We start from the raw sequence: 22,428 nt of genomic DNA, 5'->3' as shown, positions 1-22,428 counted from the left end.
CTTCCTTCCCCACAATTCCATGGAAACACAGTATTTGTTAACTTACATATTCATCTCCTACTGTTATTTTTCTATATCCTGAAGTTTTGCTTATAAATTCTGCTTTTAAGCCAACTGGAGTTAATGATGGGGAATAATGTGGCCATGCTCTGAAGGCAATCAAAAGTTCATTTTCCTCAATGCACAGGTTAAAACCATATCTCTGTAGGCTCACGAAACAAGAGCATCTGATTCTTTTGGCTTTTCAAAATATACACAGAAAAGATGAAACCTTGCTTGACAGTCCTTCAGCAACAAAAATCTGATTCACAGCATGTTACTTGTCAAAATGTCTCTCTTCAATTTTAAATGTTAATGTTATACCACTAATCTCTTAAAGAACTTTTTTTGCACATTACTTTTTTTACTTCTAGATCAATACAACTGCAAGGTTAGGGAAGGAAATGTGAATCCTAGCAGGCAAAGGAGAGCCCTCAATCCAAGTCTCAAACAGTTTTTAGATGAAAGCATTCATCTCTCTCAGTCACCACCCCAGGGTTGAACCCTGAAGCTCCCATTCCCTTCTGAGCTTGCTGAGGTGAGGAGAGCTCCCAACCCCCACACGGGCTCTAGAGCAGCTCTCAAGAGGAGAAAACCAAACCTAAGGGCTCCACATCCTTCATAAATGCCTTCAGCACCAGGTACTTCATAAAAACACATTTCAAGGCTAAAACGCTGTTGAAAAAGTATCAAGATCATTCCTGGGAAAGAGAACTTAAACCACCTGATGAACTCAACTCAGCCCTGAAAATGAAGGGATGTACAATAATTAGGAATGTCAAAGTTTAAAGCCAGCTGTCCTGTACTGCAAAATTGGGAGAACACAGAGTTTATCAGTTTTTGCTTTAAATTTATAGCCTGAACTTACAAACATTGAAACATATAGCTTTAAGCATCTCACAAAGATTCAAGTTTAGGAAAGTATCATTATCTATGACAGGTAATTATTTGGGTTTTTTTGCTTAATAGCTTCCTTGAAGCATGTTCCAATTAAGTATAAAGTGCATTTTTATTCATGTACTTAACACTTTACAGCATTACTAAGTCAACTTAAATCACAAACATGAAGCTAAATAGTCTAATAATCTTTCCATTATGCAACTTGATCTTAGGGAAGAAAACCATTTTTTGTGGGTAAAATGGCATGCTTTAAATATTACCAGGACTTCTTAGTCAAAAATTCCAATTTTAGCAAATAAATCCACTCAACATCAATGGTATTCCCATCAAATATGAATTGTTTTGATTATTAAATAATATTAATGTAGTAAAAAATCAAATTATATGAAATGATAATATTCCCATTTCTCATCAAAAGCTTTTGCTCTACCCTATTTTTTACTCGCAAGTGAGAAAAAATTCTGGATGTAGGATCCTAAAAACCACATTGTTTTTGCACAGATGGAACACTGAAAAATTGAGATAAAGTTAAATTTTTTTTAATCACTAGATTCAAATGATTAAAACTTAAAAAATTCTATACAGAGATTTAATTTACCACAGACACTACAACAAACTTCCTAAGATGCATTACGATAATACACAAATTTCCATTTCAAAATAATTTAAAATAGTTAATATAAAAAAATTTAAATATTTGTGAGATTTCTAATAAGAATACTGTATTGATAAAGAAATGCTTGGTTTCAAATTTAAGATACTATAATTGAGCAGTAATATTAAAATAACAAAATAAAATTTACATATTTTTAATAATGGCAAATCAGCACTCAACTTTTCTGAACGACTTTGAACAAGTTCACAGAGAGATTTCTGTGCTGTTTTCCCTGTTTCATGAGAATTTGCTACTAGCACTTTGTGCCGAATTTTTTTTTTAAATTATCAGCTCTGCGGAACAAAACATTAATTTTCTACTGAAAAGGAAACGTTTAAGTTTTTTGTCACTTCTATTAGTCTGTATTGAAATCACACCCTTGGCAGATGACAAAAGGTCACCTGGTTGTTCCACAGACATAATGGGCTTGAAATTTTCAGAGCAAACCCAGGCAGCAGTTGGAGGAGGCAACTGGAAATGAACCTAACAAGGAATTTACAGCATTTGCAAAAGTACTGTTTTTACACTGCAGAAGTCTAGCAGCTTTTTATACAGCCATGGGCCAGGGGAGGAAAAGAGGCAAGAGGGCTTTTATTATCGAGTTCTGTTTTCTGTGATAAGACAGGTACATAAAGAAACATTCAAGCACTAAAAGCTGTTAGATATTTGTGTTAGCAATTTAGGTAAGAACATCTGACACAAAATGCAGACATTTTACCTGCATTCCTGATGAAGCTACGCTAACAGCTCCTACCGAGATCCACTCACACCTCCCCCTCTCTTTATTCCCTGTCAAATATGTAAGAGCATGGAGATGTTACTGTGGGACAGCTTCCAAGACCACAGACTTCTTTAAATGACAATGTTCTGTCCAGCTGGATTGAGTCTGTGCTCATTGGGGAGATCAATGGCAAATAATTTCATTTTTCTCTTGATTACACCCTTTCAGTCTGGCAAAAGAGAACGATTCAGCAATCAAACAGTAAGCACAATTTATGAGTAGTCAATCTCTGCATTAGTATTTAATTTCATAAACATACATGCAATTATTTTTCACAATGAACAAACCCCTATCATTAACTGTACATTTAGAATGTATTTGTCAGGTAAACTCTTTGTGATTAACAATTGCTAGTGGTGCCCTTTTGATTTGCTCAGGTCATGTTTAATCTCATGATCAGAGGACCACCAGGTGTTTCCAGTCAGAAGGGATCTGCTCCAGTCCTTAGAGCTATCCTACACACAAAAAAGAAAGGGAAAAGATAAACTGGATTCTCCTGGGGCCAGCTGACAGCTGATTAAGCCCAAGAGAAAGACAGGAGCTGTGAAAGATTCAGCTCAAGGTCAAGTGATATAAAGGGCAAACCTGACAAGAGGCTGACACACTACAACTAAAAGGATCCCTTGCTAAAGGCACCCTATGAACAGAAATGCTTGTCTGATACCAAATACAGGCTGCTTGAATATACAAAAGAAGTGATTACCTGAAGATCCTCAAGTCTAAAATGAAGAATGCAAATGAAGAAGATTTATGTTATACTGCAAAGCCCACCAGAGTAATACAAAGAATTATTATCCAGTAAATAAATCAAAAACTAATTCAAAAGTTCCACAACCACACACGTTATGAATTTGCAGACTAGGTGACTACATCTATTTGTGCAAAATCCCTGATTAGGACTTCCCTCAGTGGAAACAAATTAAAGGAAAATGGTGCACACGCTGAAGAGTGCCCAAAACTGCAAATAGAACTAATTCTGTGGTTTGACCTTTCCTAGTTTCCTTGGAAGACAGTAACAAACGTGAGGAGATATTTGTGTGTACATATATATGCAAACAAGAAGAGTCAAAATTATAAGAAAACAAAATATTTGGGAAATTCAGCATCTCTAGGGGAACCAGAAATTTCACTTGGATCTGTAAGCTAAAGAATGTACCTCCACTGAAAGAGTTGCTTGAAGAAGGTTTAAGCAGCAGCTCAGAGTCTTCAGAAGTGGAAATTTCATATGAGGGACAACCCTGATAATCTTAACTTTCAACTTCTAAAAGTCACTTCTGGGAAATTTGCAGTATAATAATTTTCCTTGTTGCTCATAGAAATCACAATCCAGGTTGGGAGACAATACTTCTGCTACAGAGAATGATAGAATCTCACAGTTACCTCACTTTTTTAGCTTTATGTATTGATAAGCTTTCTCTATTTAATTTTTTTAAAGATTATCAAAACGAGACATACGATCCTAGACAATACGCTTGCCACTGACGGACTGGCTTTTCTAAGGGTATTGCTCCAGATTATTTTGAGTTACTCTAGAACAGTCGTTCACAGCCTGTCATTTGACTGGAGGAACTTTTGAGACTGAAAAGCATCATTGTACACTCAAAATAGTAATGCCATGTCTGAAACATAGCTTCCATTATTTGTAAATATCAAAGATTGTAGGGACCAAGTTGAGTAAATAGCTTCTTTGAAGCAATTCATTACTTGAAGGCAAAGCATGCCTGTTGTTAGATTGCTATTTTGCTCTCTGTGACCAAGTGATGATTTTGACTACAAGATGAAATTCTTTACATTGCTGACTTCATAACATTCTCTCAGTATCCTACATTCAGGGTTATGGTAATAGATCTGGCTACCCATGTAGGAACTTATTTCCCATCTGTGTATTGGCAAGGGAATTGAAAGTCAATTTTTTTACCCCCAGTCAGAACATCAAGAAGACAATGGCTGCTGGTTGCCCATACTGCCATGAAATGTTACACCAGGAGCCAAACACAGGGAGAATGCTTTTTTTGCCAACTACTGCCAAGTTCTCCTGCAGCCTCATTAACATGACCACCATCTTCCAGTCACCTAATAATTTCCCTCAAAGAAATTGGCAGGAGTCATCTTTCTTATTGTATCAAAGGATCGATTCTGATTTTCCATGTATTACCACCACTAACTCAGATGAATTGAGTAAGTTATTCCTGAGATAAAATGTGCTCAGGGTTTAGACGTAATTGCCCCTTACCTTGATGGACACAATTTATACAAGCTAACCAAGAGCATTTATATATCATCACATAGGAAGTCTTTGTTTTAGGCAGAATTCCAGTTAAAATACTAAGAACAAAATATTTTGTTGTTTTTTTTCTTCTCTAGACAAGTCTTAGTAATTTTTCTTATTAGCAGCTTGAAGTATCATACTGGTATTTAATAAAGCTTTGTTTATACATATGAATTTTAATAATATTAAAATTAAAATTAGCCTTCCAAATACAATCCTGGATAGATCATGCCATAAGAACACAGTAGCAAAGTCACTAGTAGTGACACTTCTACTTTCTTTGCACAAAACCTGACAGCTTGACCCTAAAATGGACAAGAATTCCCAAAAAAAGAAATGCCACTCTGAAAGCTTTTATTCCTGCAAAGTTTATGAGCTGATAAACATTACAAGGAATACTGAAGACACACCAGACATAAAGGGCAACATGAAACAAAGGCCTTAAACACAGTGCATAAACCAGTGTACACTAAATGATTAGCCATTGTCCTCATAGTGGAGGAGAGAGTGCATGTGTGTGTGTGCAAGAGTGAGCATCTTTATACACTGCATGCATACATGCCTTCACTCAAAAAAGCTAATTAAAATAGTTATCCACATACTCTGGATCTTTATAGTAAAGATGTACAAAATAATCTTTTAAACACCTATGATTGCCTGCACCATCAATTCTTTGTTATGGGGATCACACTGGGAGTTCAAGATGTTAGAAATGGAGAATACTACAGAAAGAAAGGAAAATAAATAGAATTTTTCCCATTAAACACCTGGTAATTTGATGATACATAATGAATGATTACTAGATTTGCTTAGCAGCAAGAGGTATGTTTTGGTCACCCAAACTGTATTTCCCAAATCAATCACAAAATAAAAAACATGACTGATTGTGGTTATTATACACCAAAAAGCAACCTATGGAATGGTGAAGGGGATTACGCATGTTTCTTTGATCTTTTCCAAACAGATTTCACTCAATAAACTGCTTATATGTTTTTATAATCACATCATACTGGAGGCTGTTTTTCACTGTCAGGAAAATTTCTCTGGGTGAGAACGAAGAGTAACTAAAAACAGGTCCACAGGGATTTCCTGAGGAGGAATAAACAGCTTTTCTAAACTCCAAGATGGGTGAAGAAAAATTTGTCTTCCGCTGCACTAAAGGAAAAAATTCTCTGAAAGCATCAACGAATATCTTCCTACACAAACTATACTCTGACAAAACCACAGTGTTACACCCCTGCTATTAAACATCGGATGCAACGGACAATTTCTATCAAATCTGAAAAGGACACAGTCTCAGATAACAGTGACAACTGCATTCTGCCCAGCTCATATTGGTTTCACTGCTTCCTCCTCATTCAAACATGCACTGAACTTGGGAGAAAACGTGTGATAAATATGGGGGCTGAGGAGGAATTCCCTCCTGTTACGTGGGAGAACTGCAGCAACACAGGGCTGTTAAAGACAAACGGCAATGGGACTGGGATAATAGCTGCTAATGCAAGACATGATACACAGTGTGGGAAGGAGAGAAACGGGGTGAAATCTTGGGTGAAAATTATATTTTCTGAATACATTTGTAAATTTGAAGCCACATGTAGCTTTGAAACCTATTTAAGGAATATACTACTATCATGTCCTCACCACAACATGCACTTTTTCACTTTTTAACACTCACACATGTCACTATGTTTGAAAGGCACTGAACTTGCTGATCTACCTTTAGCCAGATTCCCTTGTGTACAGGTTTAAGCCATCACTGAAAAAATGCTGAACTTCACAGGATACAAACTGTTCTTACACAATCAGAAAGCATATGATTAGCTAATAAAATACATTAATATAATATCAGGCACAGACAGAAGGAAATAAAATACATTTCTGCAAAGGAGATTAGCATAGATATTTCAATGGATTAGGAAGTTTCAGTGACAGAAGGTATATTTAATATATAAAATCCATATAATGAGTTGAAAAAATAGGACAACTGTCATGTGTCCAAGAAATATCTTCATTAAAAAGCTGTCATATATAAACACTTCTCAGCAACAAAACCCTCTGCAACTGAACACAGCAAATTTAATTCTGAATGTACAATGTGCCTCATCATGAATCTTACAATTACCAATATCCTTGAGCAACTGGATATCTCCAAATTCAAAGAACACTTACCTTTTCCTGTTAAATAACTCCTGGCTGACATTTATGATTAGTTGTACATAAAGACTGTTGATTTATTCTAGCAAAAGGACAGTTAAAAAGGAATACAATCAATGTGTATAAATACACCCAGAGGCAAACACCTGAGAAGGGTAGGAACTAATTAAGCTCAAGGCCAATGTTGGCAGAAGAGCAAATGGTAATAACTTGGCCATGAAGAAATTCAGGTTGCAAACAAAACAACCTGATGTTTTCAGAAGAAAATTCACAATTTTGTGATCAAGATGACCTGGATATTTTGACCAGGGCTTGAGCTCAAGAGCCCAAGGACGCCCCTCACTTCCAGTCATACATACTAAGAACGAATTTTAACACTCTTGCAAACCAAATAGATGTTAAATCCTGCAATAAATCTGCTCACTGAAAAAATATTAAAAATGATAAGATAAAAATAATTATAGACTCAGAAGTGAATGAATTCCCAAAGGTTTTAAAACTGATTAGCATACTTCCAAAAGACCATGGATCCTCACTCAAGCTATCACAACTCTGAAGGATCCTTCCCAGCAACAGGTAGAGCTGCTTAAATCCTGTTACAGGAACTCTGGATGATCCCTTCACTTCCTACCAGCATTCCTTATTCTTGTTCCAATCCCCAAAAGTGAGGAGTGAAAAATGCTGATAAACCAGGCCATACCATAATAGAAAGTAAGGAACACCCTTATCACCTCTCATGCCTCATGGAACTTGTTTTTATTCTGCCTATCACAAAACCTCAAGAAAATAATACTGAAGAATAACCAGTGCACATATGGTATACACCAATCAATCACAAACCTGGCCCATTCACTGCCCTTTTTCACTGACTTGAGTAAATTTTATACACAACTCTATTGAAGACACACAAATTAAGCAAATACCTTTAGAATATTCAATATTCTGGGTCATGGGGTGCTTTTTTCCAAGCTGTGAAACTAGCTGTGAAAATTTTCACTAAGAAAGTTTGCTCCAGAGAGGTGAATAATTTCATCCTTAGATTAGACTGATTTGTGCTTATTAGGGAACCATGAGAAATCTGCTCTATTGTCAGTCAATCCTCCACCAGATCCATGATTTAACCTCAGCTTTTACTAATAAATATATATTCAGTCATTAAATAAAACAGCCTTTTGAGTCTTTTGAAACACTCATGTTCACCAGAAATGACATTTTGATCAATCCAAACTTTTTTCAAAGTGAAGAATGAATTAATTGCTTTGCTTCACCTAAAAAAATATATTTTTCTTTCTTTCCCTTCTCCTCCTATATTTCTTTTATTGATTGTGAAAAAAAACCCCCACAAAATACATACAATGACCAAATATGGATGCCCTTGATAACCATCATTTTTTCCCCCAAAAAATATATCTGAAATATAGAACACATGCAATTCTTAAGCAAGGAATACTCAAGCAACGAATACTCCTAGTCTAGGATGTCCAGACCACAACATGACAAACATTTTCTTTCTGGACAAAAGCATACTTAAATTCTTATAAAAACAAAACAGAAGATGGTGATCACTGCCTGTTTAGTGATCTTCTGTATTTCTTGATAATGATATCTGTGTTTATCCTTAATTACTGTTGCTTTGCTTTATTAGAAATATTATTTGGGGGACAAATAATTTTATTCATCAGATAGATAGCTGGGTTTTTTGTCAGAAAAAATCCTTTTCAGTTTCAACTACTTTTCACTTCAGGCTGAACCAGAAATCAGTTATTTCCAAGGTTTGAATGTGAAGTTATTAAAAATGGCTTTATACTCTCAAAAATCATCTTTCCTATCTTTCTTTCTTTCTTTCTTTCATTCAAGGAAAATACCTATTTGCAACCATGACTTAATTGCAACAGATGGAGGACATTTGCTAGTACAGCTTCTTTTTCCCTTCCACTCTGGTGTGTTTTTCTCTTTAAATTGAAGTGCTGCAGGTGGTAAAGATAATACTATTACATACATATCTATATGCACAGATACATACATTCACCACTATATCCCTATTTATGGACTGGAATTTTTTAAGTAATTAAATGGAAAAATATGGACAGCTTTTGCAGGTGGAAAGTGAATGTACTTACAGAAGCTCTAAGGAAATTTTCATTGTGCTAATGCAGTGCTGTAACTGTTCAGAAAACTGAGTGGATGTGATGACTCTATAAATATACACACTATTCTTATTCAGAATTCAGGACACTGTATCTCACTGCATTCTTATTCTGCCTCATTTAATACTCACAGGCAGACTGTAAGAAGGTTCCAGTATCACTGGCACTGACATCTTCCCTTGAAGATTCAATTTTGTCAAGTAAAAAATCTTTTCTCCCACAATCCTCTCCTTTTTCATGCGCCGTACGCTGTACAGTCGGAAGCGAACTGCATAATTCCCAATCATCTCCGACTCGACGTGATTAAATTTGAATGTCTCTGTGAAGACAGGGCACGGTCCCCGCTGGATGCTGGTTTTTGCTCTCTGCTTCTTTATAGGGAGAAGAACTAGGTGTACTTGCCACGAGCTTCCACCTGTCCTGCTGTATGTTGGAATGTCTGTGACAGCTGTCACTGTCACCAAAAGCTTCTGTTCCTGTGAGTCATAGTCAAAAGTCACATCCAGTGTGCCATATTTAGCTACTGGCTCAGGATCAAAAGGTTTAGGAAGCTGTGAAGATGATCCTCGAGCTGACATATCCTGAAGAAGAAGGGAAAAAAAAGCCTATTTATTTATTTATTTATTGTATTCTATTATTAAATCTAGCATGGAAATATATGGTTTACTCTAGACAATATGAAGGCACTATGATCTTTTTGTACATTTCATAAACAAGACTATTAAGCACTGAAAGCCCAAAGAGATGGCTGACTGGCAGTCAAGATGAAATCAAGACTACCTGGCCAATACCACCAAAAGCCAGGGGCCAATCAGACTGAACTCAGATTGAATTAAACTGTAACAATCTCTTCCTGTGTGCCCTACATGCTAAAAAGTATATACATTTGCTACAAGATAAAACCACCTTATTTCACATATTTTACACGTGCATTTTGAAGTTCACTTTTTACATTGCTTGAACAGACAGTTAATGATTGAGAGCAAAGTAAGATGCCAGCAAAGAATACAGGAATTCCAAACCTAGTTGCACACACAGCTCCTCTTGCAGTCCACAGGAGTTATATGAATATGCCAAAAATTATCGTGGAAACATAGAATCACAGAAGATTTTGGGTTGGAAGGGACCTTAAGGATCTTTTATTTCCAACCCCTCTGTCATGGCTAAGGAAGTCACTATCGTGGTTTTATTAATGTAATTTAACTGGAACTGTAGAATATGCATCTTTTTTTAACTCATCTTCTCAACTCTCTGTAAACCATCAGTCCTAAAACTGTATTTTAAACATAAAATTCAGATGGTTTATTGTCACTTCAAATTTTGAATAACATACTGATCCTCTATAAAGTTACAACAGCCAGTTTGATAGGGATACTGAAACAGGAAAATATTTACAAGCACAGGTCAACCTACTGCTCATACAATAAATTATTCCAAGTATGTAAAACAAAGGTATTTCAAGTATGTTTTCATATTATCAAAGAAAAGCCTGTTCACATGAACAAACAGATGCCAAAACAAAGACTACTGAGCTAAGAATTCTTTTTTCTTTTAACCAGGCTGCCACATAGCTGTGGGAATACATTCCTCTAAAGGCTTCACTCCTGAAGCTTTGAGTGGCTATAAGCAAAGTTGGCAGCATTCTCAGTTTTTATTGAATAGGCTTACATGAATTACAGTGTGACACAAAATAGGAAGGCCTTGCAGCTGGGCCTTCCAGACCTTCCACCAACACCCCAGGTACACAACATCAACTTACCAACAGGGCTACCTAGACAGAAATATCAGGACTGAACTCTAACACACACTCAAAAACTTCCTGTAGCAACAAAAGACAAATTTGTACCAAAAGAGCTTCTTCTGCACACGGCATCACTAATTAGACTTACCCATAGATGTCAGTGCAGTAACTGGTTGTTAAAGGCATTTCAATGAAATACATGTCAGAAAAGATGATTTCTTCACAGAAAGAAATACATATATATCATTAGAATTTCTAGTAGAAAAATAGGAATATTAAGTGGCCCAAATCACTAGACCACATCAACAATTGAAAAAAACCTTTTTCATTTTCTTTTTTTTTTTTTTTCCATAAAACTTGTTTTACATTATGGGGTGTTCCGTTTGAAAAAGCATTAACAGAACTTCTACTTGGGTTGTCTGAAAAATCATGTGGAAGAATTTTGATGATGGTCCTTACAGTGTGATGAAATCTTTTGACTGTTTTAAAATAGTTTAAAAAATAATTCATTCTTACTAAGAGCTGGTTTGAAACTTAAGGTGCCATAAAGATAACTCCAGCAATCTGAACAATCTGAAATCATACTGTCATATTTTCTGACAATTTTTTTTTTTATTTGAAATGAGCTGCAGTATTAGTGCCTGTATAACTGTACATTGATCTTTAGATTAAAAAAGCGCTTCTTCACACTCAACTATTTTCATTTACCTCTGGACTAAGAACTGCTGTGCTATCACTTGGAACATCCTCCTCGTATCCTTTGTTATGAAAGCTTTCTATTTCGTGTCCCGTGCTCCCCTCACTTGGGCACTTATATGAACACCTTGGGCTGTTGCTACACTGGGAGTATTCACATTTGCTGTCTCCAACTTCGGAAGGTGTGCAGGAAAGATGAGGAGAACCACTGTCATCCTGGTACGGAGGCGGCTGCAGTTCATCCAGTGGAGGTGTTCTTCTCATCCTCTGAATGCAGTTTGCTGAGAATAAGTGAAAATGTTTCATTTTACTTTTCGATTTTTCACTGTTCAAACAGCTCTGTGGAAAATGTGAATCTAAATGCCTGGACAGAGAATTTAAAAATCTTTCTTTTTTTTTTTTTTTTTTTTTTTTTTTTAGCTTTACATTTCAAATCAGATTAAAAATACTACTGAAAAAGAATTTGTTAAAAATGGAAATGAGTGATCTCTCAGATGAAAGAAATTTAGATAAAAGCAAAATTTTAAGTGTGTAGTCAGAATGGATTGTGCAAACCACACGCAAATAAATATAGCACGGATATGACATGACAAAAACTCTAGGCTTGAATTTCAGGGATGCTTACCTTGCAAAAACCCTTGGACATCTTAAGTCAGATTCTGTGCAGATGGAATGTAGGCCAATTATGGAAACAAAACGCACTCCCTAAAGCCATGATATCAGGCTGATTACCTCCCATGCTGTTGCCCACCAGGGAGATACTAAATTAAACTCTGAAGACAAGGAAGGTACTAATAAAGGCAACTTTTCACACAAGTGAACTCTGCTCACCAGTGAATTTAAAAAGTGAAGCTTATTAGATTATTACTTGTTAAGGACAGCTAAAGGGTACATTTCCAGAGCCTGGGAGTTACACACTACCTCTAGTCACTAAAGACAGTGGAAAAAGGATCATGAGCAATCTTGTGCTTGGGATGAATACTTGTTGCTGCCCATCTTTGCTTTTCACACTAGATAGATAGATAGATACAAATGTGGTTATACATCTCCTCAGAAATTAAACCTGATACGTAGCTACAGACACAGAAAATTATTCAAAATAATTACATTTCAATTTTTAATCTCATATTTTACTATGCAGCCTTACACAGTTGAATAGAATTGGGAAAAGACAGCAAGGTGTGCAGCAGCTGAAATGAAAGGAATATCAAGGACAGGTAAAGAACTGTCTCAAATTTTGCTTACATTTTCTATAGATGTTTTAATGAAGATTTCAATGTCCCTGACATAAAGAATTACCTTATACATAAAAATTTCAAAGCAAAAATGTTTTCTGGTGTCAAACATACCATTTCACTCACAGAAAAACCTACCAAATAAGCAAGTTAAAGAAAGTATTAACTGGGGAATGCAGGGCTCTTCTCTATTTCAACAGCTCCTAAAAGAACCATGGCAAACAAGTAAAACACTCCTACAAGATGAAGCCACTCTCAGGAACCCTCTCATCTCTGATAAACCCATCAGAGCCAGCCTGCTATTCAGAGTGATTCCAAAATACTGTTCCAGCACTCTTGCAAAAGGTCTTCTGCTGTTAGAGAGCCAGTGCTGCTAACTTAAAAATCCAGCTCCCAGACAGCAGGGAATCATATTCTTCAATTGCAGTCATCTGTCTAGCAGATAAACACAAAACCTTACCTATGAATATTAGACAGCTTGTGTCCATGAAACTAGATAAGATGTTTTTAGAATCTAGACTGATATTTTAATAATAAAAAAATAATAATACATATAATTTGACTCTCTAGACCATGAAAACTGAACTTCCTTGTCATAATCTATATAATTAAATATTCTAGAAAATTCAGAAAAACAGTATTTCTGCTCATTGTTGCCAAAAGGCAACAAACAGCATTAAATGAGACAGTAACCACCTGGCAGCCCTGAGCTTCTTTCTGTTCACTTATCATCAAGTCTGCTAAGAATTTTTCATGCCCAGCTTTTCCACAGTCTAATGAAATGAAAGCATGTCCAGGTAACTATTAACACCATTATTGTCTGACATGAGTAAATAAATGACTGTGTGACTCACTTTTTTCACTTTGGTGAACTCCATTATATGTCCCTATGGGAAAACTGTACAGGCTGTATAACAGAAAAGGTGCTTTTAATGTAGGCTTGGAAGAAGTGAAGACAGAATTCTTCTTAACCAGCCGTGATTCAAAAATCTCAGGAAAAGCTAAAGCACTGGGGCAGGTTTCAACTACATATTTTTCAAACTGCATGTAAAATAGCACGTAAATTCTAAAAGCAAATATCTGGGATTAAAAATCTATGCATACCTCTGTCTAGAGAGGTATAAACTGTCTTTAAACAACAGTTTTCTCTACATAAAAAGATGTCTATGTTTTCAAATTAATTCTCAAGGTGAAAATGTCTGATTTTAATTTTCCTCTCCCCACAGTAAATGATGCAATAAAATGATTTTTTTTGTTACGGTTCTTTGAAAACCATGAAGATTTGAATTCCATTGAGACATTCTAATGACTGATGACATTAAAGCCAAATGATATCACAGACAGCAGTGAATACAGCAATACTAAAAATCTGATCCTGCATATTTTCCTTAAAAATTACCCAGAAGTAGCGGCTCACTCTGACAATCTGTCTAACAAAATTTTGCATATGTAATAAAGTTTAAAAAACAAAACCTCTGCTAGTGCTTGCTGGCTTATCATTAATTGTATTGAAGAAAAATATTTGGACCTGAAAGGCAAGATGATCTGAAGTGTGTGCATATTTACACATGAAACCCCTGTGTGTTACATACCTTGTACCTTTTATTTAAGGTGTAAACTTCAGACACAGCTATGTATACTTCTGTACTCTGACAAAGCCAAAGAATACCTCCCAAAGACCACTGAACATGGCTAATAACATCTGCTAAAGATTTAAAACCAAATGGTTACACTGAAATTAATAATTGTATTGCTTCTATGCAAGTTTCAAATCACATAGAAAATACGTTTTGTAAAACTCTTGTAAATGAAAATAAAAATAGCAAATATATTAAATTACCACATCACCTTGGACTAGATAGACAGGGTATAAAACAAGCCAACATATGTCCCAAAAGTGAAAGTAAGATACAATCACAGAGAAATCAAATGAAGTTTAGTCTGAGGTTCCTACCGGCCAGAAAATGGCATAAGAGAGAAAAGATAAATAGAGAGAAAGACCTCACATTCAGTTCTCCACCCAAAGTATGTGAAAATACTTGACATTCTGATATGTCACTTCAAGATATGAGTGAAACTAAATTTCTTTAGTAACAAGTATATGGTAAATTCTTAATTGAGAATACAGTGTACTGGTGTCAATAGGAAGATCTGAAAAAACACTTTTTAAAGGGGGAACTGCTTTAATAAAAGTTTTCATCCTCCCTTAGTCAGCTGGGAAAACACTCAGTGGTGATAGCAAGGACCTTGCTTAATAGCTGAAGAAACCAGAATCATAAATGAAATACCTGACAAACCTGAGCAGATTAGCATTTTGCTGGTGCACTCAGAAGTTACACCATGTAAACTGTCATTAGCACATTTAAGTCAGAAGTAAATATCTTCTTTTTAATACTACTTGTAAATAGTGAAGGTTCATGTTTTCATAAGCCCCTGTAGGACAGATTGCAAGTCAAAGGGGGATGATACATACCTTGCCACCAATCTCAAGAGACTCACAAATTAATTCTGACACAGCAACCTAGGCCAAACTGAGCATTCCTGGAACATACAATCGATAACTATGAGAATATCCAGGAAATTTTCAGTCATTTTGCTGGGGGGAATCAAAGTTTAAAGATGCAAAAGTTTATCTTTTCCAAAACCTAAAGAAATGCTTTAGGTTTTCAGTTACTACTTGAAACTGCTTCTTCCAGTGCTGCTCATTTCCCCTCTCTGTTCTGGTCTCTCATGGACCATGCTAGGCTGCACATTTCACCATGCAGCTGGTGATGTCCTTTTCCCATGTTTACACCATTTAGACTCTCCTATAGTAATTATTTTTCCCAGACGTTCACAGCATCAGCACCAACCCAGCCTCCCTTAGCCCATATTTCCTGAGTAATTCCAAGAACACCCATCTCTTAACATAGAAAAAGAAACTACCCTTGTGCCTTTAATTCCCCTGTCTCATAAGCCATCATTAAGTACACTTCTGCAGCTTTGAATTTCTCATGCACAGTGCTTCTTTAAAAATTCACAGTTATGGGAGACAACTGTACCACAACAATCCTATTGGAATCTGGCTTCCAGTTCCTTTAAAATAAATAATCACTTCATAAATCAGTCATTTTTGCAAGTCATATTTTGTAGTTGTCAGAATATCTTCATACTCAAATGGTACCTTTCCTTTCTCTAATATATCTCTGCTCACACTCTGCTACATAATTATTTATTTTTTTAATCAAACGTAAATTTCAAGTTTTCAAGCCTTCAAGGGTTTCTATGTAAATGTTAAGACAATTTAAATAAAACATAAAATGAAATACATGTTTAAAAATTAAAGAAACCTTTCTTATTCTGAATGATTAAATACCCTTAGAGATTTCTGATAGGCAGCACAGACAGTCCAAATGGAATTTTCATGTTTGAACTTTTCTACCATCCAAAAATATTATGTTGACTGAATTACCCCACATTACAAGCAGTATAAAATATAAACATTAAATATTGAATGAAACCTCGGGCCTCTCCTTCCTTTAAAATTAAAAGCTTACATGCATTTTTGTGAGGACAAACCCCAAATTATTTCAGAGAACAACAAATTATCTTGGCATAATTCTATTTCTTTTCCAAAAGAATTGTGGCATGAGTCACGCTTAATGAAAAAAGGGGAAAATAGGAGTGGTATGGGATCATTATGGATAACTGAAAAAAATTCTTTTTGTTTGCATTTGCTTTCTTCTTGCATTTGCCACTTTTTAGACTTCTATTCACAGTTGAACTATCTTCTACATTAGGTAATTCACCATAAACAAAAAAATAGATCATATCTGTTTGACCAGAGGTTTATTTCCAATAACAGATAACTGTGTTTCCTAATATTTAGAAAATTCCATACAGTATAAACTTAATCCCAGACCTATGGAAATCAAAACAGCATTGCTGTCATTTACACTTGATGTCACGTGATGCTTTTAGCACTGTATTTTCCTTCTTCTCTCAAGCTAATGCTATTGGTCATTCCTGTAACAAAAAGGTCCTCTTTTGCTTTTTAAATAAAAGTAATTCAAAATTATAGAATTATCTTTCTGTCCAGTCCTAAAAACTTCAATTTTCTTCCATAGGAGAGGCCTAAGATGAACTGAAATAGCTGAAACACACACAGTATTTTTTTACTCTGTCTGTTTACATCTCAAGCCTGTAGAACTACAGCTCAGTTTTGTTTCCTTGAAAAAGAAATTTGCTCTTTTGCTATTTGCTCTCTGTACTTAGTAGAGAATGCCTCGTTTGTAAGAATTTATGGTCTGTTTTACAGAGCAATACTGAAAGCCCAGCACTAGTGAAAAACATCTCTTTCCAAAATCAGCACCATTTATAACATTTTAACTACAAATACATTATTAAAAGCATTCTCGTGAACTAACTGTCAAAGACATTCTTTTGTTTCCTTCCCAAATATTTTGGTCGTCTTTCAATGAAAATTATACATTACCATCTATTGAATTAATTTGTTTTCAATTTAAGTATCATTCTCTGGTTCCTTATACAGCATTGATATTAATTGGAATAGGAAGGAATTATGCTCCCTGGTTCTGTATTTCTACTTTACAGTTGTCCAGAATACATCTAAATAATGCTTAAATCTAATGGTTCAATATTTTTAATTATTTATCGACATGAATATCAATATATCAGGCTCCAGAACACTTTTTCTTTTTTTTTTTTTTTTTACTTTTAAAATCTCTTGTTTTCTGAGATCCCATCCAGCTCTAAAGCTTTTTGAAAGCTGTGATCTTTAAGAAGTGAAATGGTTTGCTTTTCCTTCCATAATTGTATTTCCTTAGGTAAAGCATATGTACCATGTATACTCATCCAGGTAGATAAATATATTTTCTCTTCCATTTAGATGTTGGTTACACTTTTACTATCTTTATAAGCAGATAACTTTCCTTTACTTTTCAGATCACTATGTTGGCTAACTTAATAAATAAACAGTTATTCCTAGGCACCTCTGCTCACTGTTAGTTTTTTCCAAGTTATCAAAATTGTTAGAAAAATATCATTTGCAAAAAGGTAATAAATTAAATTAATTCATAGAATCTTCCTTTTATTTTTCCTCCACTCTTTTAAAATATGCTAGAAGTCCTGCTTGCTGAGGGTGATTGACAACCAGCTTTGAAATCTTAGGAGTATCTTGGTGACAAAGAAATGCTTTTTATCATGTCTGTGAAAATTCTCCCAAATTCGGCTCTTCCATCAGCATTTACAGACGCTTAAGGGAAATTCAGAGCTTAAGAGATAAAAGCTTTGAAAACTCCCCCCACTGTAAAGCATCCCAGGCCCCTGAGAACCCAAATTTCTCACCTGTGTGTGCACAGCAGCATCTCTCTCATAACTCTAAACAGTAGCAGCAGGATGTGGGCTTAGGAAATATTTTCCTTGACATCACTATACTTCTTTTGAGGACAGTTATCACCTTAAATTAGAGCTCAAATTCCAGTCCAGTTTAATTCTACTACAGCTGTGGTATTAAGCACAGGAGTTGAGCAGCAATGAAGTGCTGAAAAGGTGAGAAAAATCCCACACAGGTCTAAAATCAATTCCCAGTGAAGTATTGTAACACATAGCTAATATTCCTGTAATGTTCCTGCTCTCACTCTGTTCAGTCTCAAATGAGGAAATAAAGCATGATTAGAAAGCAAGATTGATGTGTTGTGTGGATAATTTTCTTGAGCATTTTAATGATTTTGCAGCCCATTTCAGGCACATTTGGTTTTATATTTGACAAAAATTAAAAGTAATTTTTAAAAAAATTTTCTAAGCAAGACAAAACTCCCCTTTCAAGACCTTAATTCATTTACTGATACAAACCAGATCCATTCAGCAGTATATTCAATACTGACAGTACTTAACTATCAGAACTCCCTCATTCTTTTTTTCCATACTTTTATTTTAAGTAAAATAAAACTACTCTCTTGTTGAGAACTCCTTCTGCAACTTAAAATGCAGTAACTTCAAGGTTTCCTAAAAATACCTTTACTCTGGTAGTCTCATTTTGCAATTAAAAAAAAAAAAAAAAAAAAAAGGCATAAAGTTCCCTATCATTTAAGCTTTTCTATTTATTACTTAAACCTAACAGGTGAAAATGAACCATAAAAGACACTTTCCATCGAGAATTGCTTAAGGAATAGGAACACAAAGCTTGATTCCTTTGCCTCCTTTTCACAGCAATTTTGACTGCAAAGAATGCTCTGCTGGAGTGAGGCACTAACAAAGCAGCACTACAAGGATTATGCATGAACCATTTCAGTAGGGCACGAGTTAAATTTTCTGCCCATCTACTTCAGCTAGCTATATGATCACAATTTGGCTATCTTGCAGCTGTTAATATACACATAAGTGAAATATATATTAAGGTGGATAATAGTATCATTATAACAGGAGAACATGTAGTAGTTAACATGTTTGGCATTTTACGGATGGAGAACTGAAGTACAGGGTGAAAATGAGATAAAAATTGCTGTGAATCTAGCTCAGAAATGCTCCTCTACACAGAAAGCTTTCAGAGAAATGTGGAACAGAAACCAAGTACTTTACAACTAGTACTCTAGCCATTTTTTCTATTGGTTTTTGAGGGTTTGGTTTTGTTTGTTTGTTATTAAATTTTTATTTATTTACACTTCAGGCTTCTAAATTATTATTTATCTAAAATTCACTTGAAATGAATACCACCACCAACATGAAAAACGCCCATAAATAAAACACCATCAACATGAAAAACTCCCATATATATGTCCCTGCAGAATTTTACAATATCATCAGCTTTGCAGTGGAAGAGAAGGAACAGAAAACAAAAAATAAATCATGCAGGAGGGAAAAAAGGTACAGGAAATAAGGAATAAAAAGGTGAAAGGAGAAAGTAGTGCAATGATTCAGAAAAAAAAAAAAAAGTGGTTTGTTGTCAAATGAACAAAGAAAAGAAATAAAGGGAGAGAAGTTTAGTAGATCTGTATGGAAAATGAGAAAAAGTGCAATGAGAGAAATAAAGAACAGACAAGATGCAAGCAGGAATGAAAAATTACAAACAGGTAAAATAACAAAGCAAAAACGACAGAGGAAGAAAGGTGGAGGAATGCGAAAATAAAACAATATATGACATGCAAAAAAAGTAGTTCAGTTCTGAGAAAAAAGCAATGTCAACAGAGCAAAGAGATAAAAGAGAAATCAGTGATGTCTGATGGGTGGGAATATCCATATTTGTAGGTAAAAATCTGCACAATGTAGAGAACACGGCTAGTTACATTCCAGGAAAGGAAAGACACTTCCCACGATAAACATTTATTTTTGCATTTTTATTTTAGACTTATTATTGTTTTTCCTTTAGGTGGGAAGACAGTAGTAATTATTTATTCAGATCCTACAATTCCAAAGAATCTTGATTTCTCTGATCTATCCCAGCATTTTCTCTCCTTCTCTCCTTGACACACTGGCTCAGTGACTTGCTCCAGTAAAATGGACTGCCTTCCCTTCAGTATATTAAAGTACTTCTGGAAAAACCATTCTAGAAAAATCAGATTTTTTTTTTTTGCTTTGTTTTGAAACAGCTCTCATAACTCTATCAAATAAAAAGCAGCTAGAACCCAGAAAAAAAAAATTACTATGATCTCAGTTTGCAGGAGCACCTAACAGGTCAACAATAGAAGAAAATTGCCTATGTAGCGTCAGGAACTCCTCTAAAACCTTTCAGATACTGGTTTCTGTAGAAAGTAGGCTTAGGAATGCTTCTGGTATCATTTATAGAGCCAACTCCCCAGAAAAAGAAAGGCAAAATAGACACTGTGAAATCACAGGAAATGGTTATGCTCCGAAACCAAGGTGTCTTTCCTTCACACACCCAGTAAGAGGGCTAAGAATTCACAGAAAAGGCACAGATTAAGCAGCAGGGAGCATGTCAGTCTGTTCTGCTCACTCCAGCAAGGCCTCCAACAAGTTTCTCCAGGCATAAAGAAACACAATTATTCAAAACTAAATTTCTTGCACTTCTTTGCGGCGCTTCTGAGACCTCCCACTGTCACAGATGAGCTGCTTTACTAGGCTTACATGTAATGTATGATGTAGGTGTTGCTATGTTTCCATAGTTGTCATACAATTCGCAAAATAGGTAATTTTCTCCATTTTGACAAGACTAAATGAATATGAGTCTGGCTGGTAAAGATCTTTTCATTCAGCCACAGCACCAGATGTAAGAGCTAAGCAAGAGCTTATGAGGATAAGGAAACAGTGGCCAAGCTGCATAAGGGCTCCTAAGACCTAGAGCAGGATCCTTCAGGACACAGCAAATAGCAGCACAGGAACTGCTTGCTCTTCCATGTCATCCACCCAAACAAAGAACAGCACTGAACACTCAAGGAACAGTCATTATCAACACACTGAACTTCCCCAAACACTATCTGGAAAATCGTGTTGTGGTGGCCTTGTACTCAAAATAATCAACATACTAGCTATTGGCAAAGAGTGAAAATATGCCATCTCATCAAAAATTTTTTCTCATAGACCTTTCTTATACTAGAAAAACTTTATATACCTAATTTGAAATTACTGTTTGATGCTGCTTGCCAAATAAGAGACTTAAAGGTGGTGCACAGCAGTTAATTAGTAATCAAAGTCTGACAGATACAGCTGCAAAATGTTTGTATGATAATTTCAAAATTGAAAATTATTTATTTCACTCTACATGAAATTAGTGTACGCTCATTAGAAAGTCGGTGATTATCCTGAAAAGGACTAAAGGAACATTTCAGTAGCTGTGCTGCAGCAGCAGAAAGCATACAACATGTGTCTCCAGGCCAATTACCATCACACCCTTCCCTATAATTTGGTGTCAAGTGAAGTTTTCAGATCTTACCCTTACAGCTGAAAACATATTCAGCAGAGTGATGCTTAACAAGGTTCACAATCAGAACGTTGTTGCATCCTGCATTAAATACATATGACCCACCAGCATAGCAATTCCATTGTTAGAAACACACAAACAAAACCACCAACTAGCCAAAAGAAACCCACAAAAAACCCCCGAAGCCCTCCACTACCAACACTAAAAAAACAATCCTAAAGAAGCAAGTAACACAACGAGCAAAAGAGATCCAGAATACTTTGCTAACCGGTGGCATTCTATTGTAGTATCATTGAAAATTTTATTTCAAAAAAATGAAAATGTCAAGACGTACTCTTTTCGGTTAAAAGCATCCTAAAAATAGTTTACACACACAAATATGTCAGCACACATATATACATACACACACATGCCCCCATGGCCACGTACCAGTAACAGGAACCATTTAAGTTTTATGAAATATTAAATATAATTAAGATTACAGTGAGGAAGTAATGTGCATTAAAAATGCTGATGTTAGACAGCAAATATTGACCTTTAAAATTTAACAAGTGAAAAGAGCCTAATTTGCTTGTTATTCAAATTTTAACAATAAGTATGATCGCTTAGATAGCAAAAAGAAAAAAACCCCAAACCACAACCCCACAGCATTTGCCATCACTTTGCATTAACATTTTGACCAGTCAACAATTCAGCAGTGATGAAATGTGCAGTTTGATTCAAAGTAAGACAAGGCTATTTAAATAACTCAAAATAAGAAATGGTTATTGAAACATTAGAATTTTGATAAGCGATCACAGCTGCACTAGAATTAGTTTCTATAGCAACAGAGGAAATAATGTGGAGAATTGCACTGCAATACAAGATGGATTCCTTACAAACACTGATGTTCAAATAGAAAACTTCAAAATTATTCACTGTACTAAAATATTT

General features: G+C 35.3%; 1 protein-coding gene across 1 annotated transcript in view; it reads right to left on the bottom strand.

Annotated features, from left to right (window-relative positions):
- The window catches only part of SYT14 (synaptotagmin 14), a 54,060-nt gene that overhangs the window by 11,563 nt on the left and 20,069 nt on the right, over positions 1-22,428 (bottom strand). The window contains exons 3-4 of the mRNA XM_066316136.1: positions 11,398-11,666; positions 9,080-9,529 (exon numbers count right to left, since the gene is read on the bottom strand). Coding sequence (XP_066172233.1) covers positions 9,080-9,529; positions 11,398-11,666 — 719 coding nt within the window. The remainder of the gene's footprint in view (positions 1-9,079; positions 9,530-11,397; positions 11,667-22,428) is intronic.

The sequence above is a fragment of the Sylvia atricapilla genome, chromosome 3 (genome assembly GCF_009819655.1).
Source record: "Sylvia atricapilla isolate bSylAtr1 chromosome 3, bSylAtr1.pri, whole genome shotgun sequence".
In the NCBI taxonomy this organism is placed as follows: Eukaryota; Metazoa; Chordata; class Aves; order Passeriformes; family Sylviidae; genus Sylvia; species Sylvia atricapilla.
Note: the sequence above shows the minus strand (reverse complement) of the source record. Positions and strands in the feature narration are given on the sequence as shown.